Source organism: Nicotiana sylvestris, chromosome 2 (genome assembly GCF_000393655.2).
Source record: "Nicotiana sylvestris chromosome 2, ASM39365v2, whole genome shotgun sequence".
In the NCBI taxonomy this organism is placed as follows: Eukaryota; Viridiplantae; Streptophyta; class Magnoliopsida; order Solanales; family Solanaceae; genus Nicotiana; species Nicotiana sylvestris.
In genome coordinates this window covers 25,048,157-25,059,327 of record NC_091058.1, presented here as the reverse complement: position 1 = coordinate 25,059,327, position 11,171 = coordinate 25,048,157, and the positions used below count along the sequence as shown (strand labels likewise).

The 11,171-nt window shown below is 34.1% G+C and overlaps 2 protein-coding genes across 4 annotated transcripts; one reads left to right on the top strand and one right to left on the bottom strand.

Moving 5' to 3' along the window:
• Window positions 1–663: 663 nt before the first annotated feature.
• On the bottom strand, window positions 664–5,956 carry LOC104229810 (replication protein A 70 kDa DNA-binding subunit D-like). The gene is made up of 10 exons (XM_070167392.1): window positions 5,650–5,956; window positions 4,858–5,128; window positions 4,674–4,770; window positions 4,463–4,587; window positions 4,300–4,384; window positions 4,079–4,214; window positions 1,539–1,702; window positions 1,343–1,463; window positions 1,084–1,278; window positions 664–972 (listed from the first exon to the last, which is right to left on the bottom strand). The coding sequence occupies exons 1-10, from the start codon at window positions 5,848–5,850 to the stop codon at window positions 865–867; spliced, it is 1,503 nt and encodes a 500-aa protein (XP_070023493.1). The 5' UTR covers window positions 5,851–5,956; the 3' UTR covers window positions 664–864.
• A 900-nt stretch (window positions 5,957–6,856) lies between these two features.
• Window positions 6,857–10,836, top strand: LOC104245639 (G-type lectin S-receptor-like serine/threonine-protein kinase At1g61500). Of its 3 annotated transcripts, none has more exons than XM_070167792.1 (7): window positions 6,857–8,571; window positions 8,654–8,770; window positions 8,905–9,116; window positions 9,328–9,538; window positions 9,671–9,908; window positions 10,092–10,242; window positions 10,339–10,836. In XM_070167792.1, exons 1-7 carry the CDS (start codon window positions 7,266–7,268, stop codon window positions 10,639–10,641), a joined length of 2,538 nt encoding a protein of 845 aa, XP_070023893.1. In that variant the 5' UTR covers window positions 6,857–7,265; the 3' UTR covers window positions 10,642–10,836. The 3 variants fall into 3 exon arrangements, with proteins under 3 accessions (XP_070023893.1, XP_070023892.1, XP_070023894.1); XM_070167791.1 differs by having other exon boundaries at window positions 10,321–10,836; XM_070167793.1 differs by having other exon boundaries at window positions 10,365–10,571.
• Window positions 10,837–11,171: the final 335 nt, after the last annotated feature.

Sequence of the window (11,171 nt, the reverse complement as noted above, 5' to 3'; positions counted from 1 at the left end):
ATATTGTGTTTATTACGTAATTGAAGATCTTATGCTACAGTTGCCTATGTGTTTCACTGTCAAAATTTGATTGTATTTCTAAATAGGCTTTATATGAATTATTGTGACTAATAATGCTTGTGACAATTTTTTAATTAGTAGTAATGAATTTTTAAATTTGTAGCTAAACATATATATTGCAACATAATAAAAACGTAGCTATATATATTTTTTATTTTCATTGCAAAAATGAAGAAAAATTATTGCTATGATTTTATGCTTCATGGCAAAAGAGAATGAAATATTAGCTATGGGTTTTTCAATTTGTAGCTAAACATATACTCCTACAATAGCCACGTATCAAGAACATGGCTATTCATTTTCACTTTTCGTAGCAAATGATGAAAATCATTCGCTATAGTTTTATATATTTCATGGTTAAAAGTATGGAATATTAGCTACAATATGAAAAGGTTTATGGCAAATACTTCAATTCATAGCTACGGAGTTTTTACATTGTAGCTAAACATGAGTACTATTGCCACGAGACTAAGCTCTCGAAATAGCCACAAAATTTGAGTTTGCATAGCAAATAAATTAAATCTTTTGCTACAACACAACAATTCGTGGCTACAATATGAAGATAACTACAAATTTGTTCATCGTGGCAAAAGAATAAAATCACTTGCTATAAGTATATTTTTTGTAGCAAAAACCTTTTACCATCATCGCTACAACATAAAAATTTCCGTAGCAATAAGTATTAGTCCTTAGCCACGGATCATATAAAGTCTGTAGCTGAGTTTTAGCTACGCTACATTTTGCTACAAATGCTACAGAAAACAATATTGTGGCTAAAGTGTTTTGCCATGAAAATTTTCATATTTAGCTACAATGCTTTTCATAGCTATAAATGTGTAATGTTGTAGTGGATGTATTTACCTCGCATTCCTTCTCTCCATCAAAGACTTGGTTATTATTGAAGTCAGGGTCCTATCACAAAATAATAAATAAAAAAGTTTGAAATTATGATTCAAATTATGCAATTTATTAGAAATTAGCTTTTGAAATATGTTATGAAGTTTGTAAGCAAATACGACATACAGTTAAGTCATTTGTAGGTGTATCAAGACTATATTTCTTTATCAGTTGCTCCTCATCCGTAAGCTTCACAACACTATAAATTTCCTTTTGCAGTTGAATGTTCTCGCTCTTCACAATAACCTTAAACATGAGTTTTCTTTGGAGAACATTGTTCAGCTCTTCCGGATACAGATACATATCAACACCTCCAGTATTCTAGAATGAAAATTTCCGTTAGAATTGTTAAAAAAAGAAATATGAATATAATTAGTTGATATACCTCAAGAAATCCTTCCTTCAATTCTTTTGCGGATTTGCCAATGAGAAACATAGCTTCGCGGTCCCAGAGCAATAGGGAAACAGATCCAGTAGTATCCATTACCCTAACCTGAAGCTTGTACCTAATTCCACAGGAAACATTTGAGATATAAATGTAACCAATTGATGGAATAAGGAAATAGAGTTGCTGCTTTTACCTAATAATTGCTGAGTAATCTTCATTTTTGCATTTGGGGTTTGGGCATTGATAAATGTTTCCCAATTTATCCACCTTTTTTTGACACTTCTTGCAACTGACATAACACCATCCTTTCTCAAGTTCTAAATTTTCTATACTTGCGACAATCCAACAGGGACCTTCCTGTTTAATAAAATGATTAAATTTTAAATCGTCACGTATATAGAGAGCGTATATATGCAAAAATAATAATATATAATTTGCATACTTTATATTTCAAAAATTATGGTAGTCAACCAATATGTCATCTGAGAGATGATAATATAAAGTATGAAATTCATATATTTTAATGGACTAAGTGCTGAAGAAAAGTGGAATATGTTGTATGTTAAAGGGAAGGGGAAGATTTCACAAAATGTGGGGCAGGGAAAGAGCAATCTATACTCTCCGTTTGTGTTTCCATTGAAAAATGGTTATAACTAATAAGATGGAGAATGGTAGTCTAATTTAAAGCCAGTGTTAACAGCAAAAGAACAGATTCATTGATTGGGTAGCAACTAAAAATAGATTGCTCATATAAGAAATATTACGGCAAATGCAGATAACAGTGACGACAACATAGCTTGTTGTTTATGTGATGATCAAACAATTGAAACAATCCAGCATTTATTTGGCAAATGCGTTTGGATATACGGTATTAGTATATGACTATTGAAATGGACAGATACGCAGCTGCATTATGGTGAACCAAACAATGATCATAAATTCATATAATTTAAATTTTTCATAACGGATCTATTTAATTTATAGCAAGTTCACTACGTAAGTGAGTTCTTATAGAATATAATGTATCCAATTCAATGTTAATTAATAAATTCAATCGTTGCTTTGTTGAAGTTGATACAACTTTATGTAACTTAATACATAATTTGGCTTTTGTTGACTGAAGTTTCAGTAAGATGAGATTTGGCGTCTTTGTGTACTATATAGTATTATATAGTAAGAGGCATAAAAAATGGCAAGCAAAGGGCTCGACATGGCAGGGGAGGCTGTTCAGACTGCCTGGACTGTATTTAATAAATGAAAAACCTAAAAGTTTGTTTAATCGCGCGACGCAAATTAATTCTGATGCTAAAGCTGCTACGACTAAGAATGGCAAGAGCTCAACATACTGACAGCGAGGGGTTATTTTGTTGGACAATGTGTGAATTCAGGCCCTATTGTAGAGCTCAGGCTTTGTGATTGCTGTAAGAAGCTCAGTGTTGGAATTGCAGGAACCTATGGCCTTTTTAGGGGAGGAAGTTCTGTTTTTGACAAATTTGAGATCTCAGTCTTTGGCACGAATGTAATCTAAGGCTTTGCCACTGTTGGGATCTCAGCTTTCCGGATCGTTGCTCGTATGAAAGTTGATACAACTTTATGTAACTTAGTACATAATTTGGCTTTTGTTGACTGAAGTTTCAGTAAGATCAGATTTGGCGTCTTTGTGTACCATCAAGTATTATATAGTAAGAGGCATAAAAAATGGCAACTCATTGTCAGCATTCTGCATGACAATAATCCTTCTGCATTCTGGTTGAGGAACTGCCATTTGGCAGTCCATGTGCGCCACCCTAAAGATCGTATTGTACATTGAAAGTAAGATATTGGGGGTAGTTTGTTATCCTACATACTAATATATGTCTTTACATTTTCTTACCAGGTCATTTTAATTATGGACGCAAACTTGTGGTACATAATAGATGAAAATATTGAACACAATAGAAACTCATTGTCAGGCTTTGGTTTGTTTGGTAAATCAGGTTTTGGCATTGCTGGGATCTCAACCTTTGGCATAGCAGCAAGCTTGGGCTTTAGCACAGCTGGGATATAAGGTTTTGCCAAAGTTGGTAAGTCAGGTATTGGGATAGCTGACAGCTCAGGCATCGGCACAATTGGTACTTCAGGCGTTGGCATAACAGGAATTTCAGGCTTTGGTATGGGTAGAAGCTATGGATTCGGCACAGTTGTGATCTCAGGGTTTGTCAAGCTTGGAACTTTTTGTGTACCATATAGTAATATATAGTAAGAGGCAGAAAAATGGCAACCAAAGGGCTCGACATGACAACAGACGCTGTTCAGACTACCTACACTGTCTTTAAAAGATGAAAGACTCTTAAATCTAAAATTTGTTTGATCGCGCCACCCAAATTAATTCGACTACTAAAGCTGGTAGTCTTAAGAATGCAAAGAGATCAACAAACTGATAAGAGTGGTTAGTGATATTTCCCTTGTGTGCATTAATATGAAGAAAGAAACTACAATCTGGGCCAACGATTACATTGAACAAACATAAGTGACATGTGTTCCATCCAATATTATAACAACTAACATTATTTCAACTCTACATATTTATGCAAATGGAGTACCAATCATATAAAAAGTCTTTATTTTATAAATGTATAATGGCATTTTAATGCAGTAAAATAGGATAACCAATGGCTTAATATCAGAAGAAAACAAATAGAAAAGATGGTCTTCTGAAAAATCAAAGAAAGAAGATAAAAAGAGTGAACTCACTTGCATCGACTGGACTAATTGGGAAATTGTTTTAACTTCAGCAATGCCCTTCTGTAACTCATCCGAAACAGAGAAACTTTGTTGAGAGATGGTTTGAGTAAGCCTCTCAGAGCAACTATCTCGAACAGAAAGTAATCTATATGTATAAATAAGGATTACAGTTAGAAATATACATCAAAAGATAAATATGAGTGTAGATACATTATTAAAATATATTTAACCGTGTTTTAAACTCTTCAGGTTGAGGAAAAGTAGGATTAATCCACAACTTTGATGTATTCCAAGTGTTGCGCACAGAATATGAATCTGAAAAAAAATAATTATATGTAACATGTGATGAATAACTTTCAAAAAGTTAAGTGAAATTTAATAGTTGCATGTTACCTTGAAATTTATGCGCTTTTATGAGCTGCATAACAACAATAATAGGCTGGTTGTTAGAACTTAAAAGGTGAAGTATAACTTGATCAACAAATTCCTCCCAGAATGTAGCAGATAACTTGTTCCTCCTGTGAAATAGAAGTAGTGTATAATGTTTAGTATATGTATTTATGAAAAATATGTATTTAATAGATGGTTGTCTGTTTATTCTTACTCATCATCTTCTAGTTCGATATCCATATACTTCCTAGTAATTTCACCTTGTTTTTGCGTTTGTACCTCACTAAAATTGACAATTTCTCCGATAACATCTAAAGAATATTAAAGATGTAAAAATAATTAGCATCAATCTATTAAAAAAATATGTAAAAATTAATTAAAATAAACACAAATATTACCAAATAATTCACTCTCGTTGACATCAACTTTATTTATCAATTGATGATATGGTCGCAGCTCAAAGATATTCATTGGAAAAAGTGGATCAATTGTTTCAGCCACTGTTGTCCGTTGAATAAACGTCAGCATCAATCTATGTTTTGTGGTGTTGAACCTCTCCTTGTTTTGGCAGGCGATAAAGTTCGCCATAAGATATAATCCAAGCTCATTAATTTTTTTGTTGAAAATATGCAAAACAGACTTGCCAATAGAAGCATGTATACGATCGCCCTATAAAGAAATTACAATAAAGGAAAGATATTACAAATCTGTATAGTTTAGTATTTATATTAGCTTTAGTTTTAAACAGTAGAGTTAAACAATTTAATTAGTGACACTAATTCCACAAAAAAAAACAGATTTGCAAGTCATGTAAATGTTTATAAAAAATACAAAAAAGCGGATGTGCAAGTCATGCAAATGTTTATAAAACATGCTTAAGAAAATCACCTGTTTCTAGTAATGTAGAAACAACAACTACAAATTATCCACATGTATACAGGATATAAAGCTGAGCATTGGTAATAAACTTGTTTTACAGTTCGAACTAAGCGAAATCTAAAAATCTGGAAAAGCAAAACAAATGTTTGGATATTGACATTTAAATTATTCCTATAAAAATCTGGAAAAGCAAAACAAATGTTTGGATATTGACATTTAAATCTGAAAGAGCAAAACAAATCTATGGATATTGACATTTAAATTTCGAATAGCAGAAAGGAATTAACAAGCCAATAACATAATAAAAATACCTTTTCATCTTGTAGAGCCAATTCAATTGAGAATATAGAGCCAGGATTAAAACGATCCGGTTTTTCCCACATACGGACAACACGAACTTTCAACTTCCATTGCATCTTTGATATAGTTATATCCTTGATGAAATCATTGTTAGCGGCCATCTTTTGGGTAATTCGTAATTTTTGTTGAAATCTTGGTAGAAGAACGAACATTAAAATTGAAGCAGTTGTACATGTGGAAGAAACATATATTTTGAGCTTTGAGCAGTTGATACCCAATATAGTAAATCATGGGTTTGACAGTTCAAAATAAGGTGACTTTGCAGAGAGAAAACGTGACTTTGCAGATAAAATTTAGGGTTAATTGAAGTTAAAATTTGTTTACCAAATTTTGTGGAATAAAACGATTGTGGAGCAGTTGAAGTTTTTTTTTTGTTTTACCCACGTTCAATTAATGCTTAGAAACTGACTTTTAGTGTGAGAAGTTGTAAAGCCGCCTGTTGAAGAAAGTGCAGTTGATGATATTTTACGCCTCTTTTTCGCAGAGGAAATAACTGTGCCTCTTTGTTGGTTAAAATATGGTATTTGTATTTTAATGCCGTCTTAATTCAATAAATTCAATATTCAATAAATCTCTATTAAAAAAGAAGAAGTTCGGTTCTTCATGTTCAAAGTTAAAGAGTGAAAAAAAGTTTATTTTAAAATCAGTTAATCTTTTATAAATAAAGAAATATTTAATATTTTAAATATGAAGAAATCTGGAATTGTGAAGGAGTTTTTTTTTTCAAATAATTTTATAGCTCCTATTTTTTTGGAGGACTGTCCTAAAGGGCCAAGGGGCATATTTTAATGATGCCACTTGGCGAAGTGAGAATGCTTTTTCCCTGCTTTTAATTATAGATAGATAGGAGTAATTTCTTTTTTCTTTTTAAAAGGTACTGATACTTTTATATTCCAAATCACATAAAAAAATTAAATTGGTTGATTTTCAAACCCTAACCCGACTATGCTTTTTAAGAAGGAAACGGTGTATCAGATCCGAAATCTACAGGGAGAGAGTTGTATATTGTAGAGTTGGTGTTTAGGAACTTGATGAGCTACAGGGGAGAAATTGACTACTGCTGTATTCAGATCAACCTATTTTCCTATTGTTCCTTTTTTCTTTTCTGTTTTTCTTTTTAAGTTGCCGTTTTAAAAATAACATCTTTATTCCCAAATGTGTACTTTAGTCTTAAGTCCAAAATAAGCTCAGGATAAAGTAAGACAAGTTATAGTGACTTCTGTCCGAAGTTTTTTCCCTTAGAGTCCCTCGCCCTCTTACCATATGCTTATGGCTTAATACAGGGAAAAGTTTAAATTTGACTTCAAATGCTTATTTTTATCTAAGGGGGAAAGAAAACCAATCACAGTCCAAAATGCTCTGAATAGTTTTTTGGACATCCTGGTAGACTTGATACTTCTTTTTTTATATAATATTATCAGTCACCATGTTTGAATTACTTGGCGAACTCCAGCTATGTTCGTTCTTGTTTCCAGTCCCTATTTTTGGTATTTGTTAATTGACCTGTGACTCTCTCTTTTAAGTGTCTCTTGATGTTTGTTATTATAGAAGTCTATCATTTAAGAAAATGGGATTCTGTCAAGCTTGGAAAATACTTTTGATCTCTCTTCTTTCGTACTGTATCGTCCAGTCATATTATTGCAATGCCTCAGACACCATTCTGCAATCACAAGAGCTCTTAGTAGGGGATACTTTAACCTCTGCTAGTCAGGTTTTTGAATTTGGATTCTTTAGTCCTGCCAATTCCAGTAAAACGTACCTGGGGATATGGTTTAAGAATATCCCGCCTCGTAAAGTTGTGTGGGTTGCAAACAGGGAAAGTCCACTTAATGTTTCTGATTCCACTGCAAGTCTATCGATTAGCAAAAATGGAAACTTGGTGATTCTTGATGGTGTACAGAATGTTATCTGGTCAAGCAATGTCTTTGTCCCCACTAATAACACAGTTGAAGTTGTTCTCCTGGACAGTGGGAATTTGGTGCTTAAAGATAATATCTCAGGACAATGCTTCTTTGAGAGTTTCGATTATCCTTGTGATACTTTCTTGCCTGGAATGAAAATAGGTTTCAACAGGATAACTGGGAAGAGATGGCTCTTATCTTCTTGGCACAAGGAAAATGACCCCTCACCGGGAAATTTTTCTGTTGGAATCTCGGAGCAACTTCCTTCTCAGTTTTTCATATGGAACAAATCTACTCCCTACTACAGAACCGGGGAGTGGAATGGACTGAAGTTCATTGGTCTTCCCTATATTGATTCAGCAGCCTATATAGTTCAGTTTGTCTTTCAGCAAGATTTTCAACAGGGAACTGCATACTTCACCTTTCTTCCAAATACTTCATTTCTAACTTTGGTGGAACTTCAGTCAACAGGATCTGTTCAAGTTGTTCAGTGGACCGATGGGGCTCCTGCTTGGGAAGTCTATGCTAAGATGGTACATCCACCATGTGATATATATAACACTTGTGGACCTTCAGCAATCTGCAGCAAGAATAAATATCCAACTTGCAGCTGCTTAAGAGGGTTTGTGCCACGGTCTAGTGACGAGTGGAGCAGAGGGAACTGGACAGGTGGTTGTGTGAGGCGAACTAAATTACTATGTCAGCGGAAGGGAATTAACACGTCTCCAGGGGTTGGACAGCAGGACGGTTTTTTGAAGTTTAGTGGACTGAAACTGCCTGATCTAGCTGCTATTTTTCGCCTTGATAGTGCTAGTGAATGTGAAAGGTTATGTTTGAACAATTTCTCTTGCACTGCTTATGCTTATGTGGCAGGAATTAGGTGTATGGTGTGGTCTGGAGATCTTTTAGATATGCAGGATTACTCATATTCTGGGGAAGATCTTTTCCTTCGGCTTGCTTACTCAGAATTAGGTAACTATTACATTAATTTTGTTTTACACTAACTTTATGATGTAATCCATCTACTGCAGTAGCTTATTGAAATGTCGTTCAGTTTTTCCAGGTAAGCGGAAGCTTAAAAGAGCACTAATCATATGTTCTGCAGTATTTTCCAGTCTCTTGTTGGGGATTGCTTTATATTGTTTGCTCAAGAATAAGATTTATCAAACAGGTAATGATATATGTCCCCCCAAAGTGAATAAGAAAAAAATGTTTTTGACAAATGAAACTACCTTGATGGTTTTGTTGACACAGCTATGCAACGAACGTCAAGCCTGATCTTTAATTATTTGCTTCCTTTAACAGGACAAAAAAGAAAAGGAACCATAAGCTTTCGTATAAGTGATTCATGCAACATTTCAAAAGAATATGCACTGGAAAGTTTCTGGATTGGCAATTTAAAGAAAGAAGATCCAGTTGAGCTTCCACTGATTGAATTTGAGCTAATTGCCGCTGCAACAAACAACTTCAAATTAGACAACAAACTTGGGGAAGGAGGATTTGGCCCTGTTTTCAAGGTAACTACTCTTTTCCTCAAGCACTTAACCTACTATGTGGTCAAATACACGAAAGTCCATAGCGGAACTTGCACTACAAGGGATTTGATTACTGAAATTATGTATTATCCAACTTCTTTTACCCTTTATTTTTTTTCTTTTGAGAGAGCTGGAGGGGTTTGTAAAGTAAGTTTTCTGATCATTTGACTTTTAATGGGCTGACCTTGCATAGGGAAAGCTAAAAGGTGGACAAGAAATAGCAGTGAAAAGACTTTCTAATCGAACAGGGCAAGGCATAGAAGAGTTCAAGAATGAAATCGTATTAATATCAAAACTCCAGCACAGGAATCTTGTACGACTCCTGGGATGCTGCATTGAAGGGGAAGAACTTCTTATAATTTATGAGTACATGCCAAACAGAAGCTTGGATAAATTTCTCTTTGGTATGGCTGCTCTTGTTTTCTCTCTTCTAATTCTTTTCTCCATCTTGTAGAGTCAATTAGAAAATATAGTTTCCATCATGTTTAACATGTCCAAGGGATACTTATTTAACTCTTTGTACATTTAATGATCAGATATATCACAGAAAGAACTGCTAGATTGGCCTAAACGGTTCAACATCATTCAAGGTGTTGCTAGGGGGCTACTATATCTACATCGAGATTCCTGTCTGAACATTATACACCGGGATCTGAAAGTAAGCAATATCCTTTTGGATGAAGAGATGAATCCAAAAATTTCAGACTTTGGTTTAGCAAGAACGTTTCAGAAGCAGCAGCAGCTTGTGCATACTCACCGAGTAGCTGGAACATAGTAAGCGACCTTATTTCCGTACTTCTCAATTGATAGACGTTCAGAACCGCCAATTAACATGCATTCAAGATGTAGAAGTAAAAATTGGTTATAGCCTCATCCTGCTACTCTTTTATAATTCGAATTTGCATCATAAAAACATATGTCGTTTTGATTTACTTTTGAAAGTACTAATATTTGCAGTGGATATATGTCTCCTGAATATGCTTTGAGGGGGGTATTCTCTGAGAAATCTGACGTCTTCAGCTTCGGAGTCTTGCTATTAGAAATCATAAGTGGCAAGAAAAATTCAAGTTTTCATTACGTTGAAGAGAATCTTAACCTTCTCAATTATGTTAGTACACTCTTTCTTTGATGCTCCATTACTATTTGATCAACTTCACTCATTTTTATGTATTGAACCCCATGACAGTGTGTACCAATATTGCAGGCATGGAAATTATGGAGTGAACAAAGGGGATTAGACTTTATGGATGGGACGTTAATCAACTCATTTTCTCCAGAAGAGATAACGCGATGCTTACATGTTGGCCTTCTCTGTGTTCAAGAATGTCCTAGGGATCGTCCTACCATGGCAGCCATAATTCTCATGTTAAACAGTGAAATGAAATGCTCAACTCCTAAACAACCTACATTTAAGTTTGAAACATATTTGGATCTTGCCGGTTCGGCAAAAGATAATGACAAATATTCTGTTAATGAGTTTAGTGCATCTTTGTCTCAAGGACGATAGAACATGTCAATGTACATTCTTAAATGTTGTTACTTAAGTACAAAAATCCAGTCATTAGCCTCCTGATGATGTTTAGTATCCCTCACAATTTGTAAATGAACCATTCCAGGGGATGTAATTCTTTTCTAAACCCAATTTTACAGGGTCAATCTTGTACTGGTTAACATTATTTTTTAATAAGATGACTTTGTTTTATTCTCAAGCACCATTTAGTGTAAGTTCAACATTGCGTAATCACTACTAGAAAATTGCAAAAAATAGTCTAGAAATGCTGACCGAAATCGATCGGAAAACTAGAAAAACCGACCGATTTCCGACGAGTTTAAGTCGTCGAAATTAGGCTGGTTGATAATAAATAGCGACCGAAGTCGGTCGTAATTTTTGACCGATTTCGGTCGGTTTTATTAAAAATATAAAATTACGACCGACTGATTTCGGTAATTTTTTAATTTTAATTTTAATTTATTTTACATGAAAAAACGACTAAAATTGGTCATTTTCTTAAAAAATAAATTTCGCGGGACGCCAAA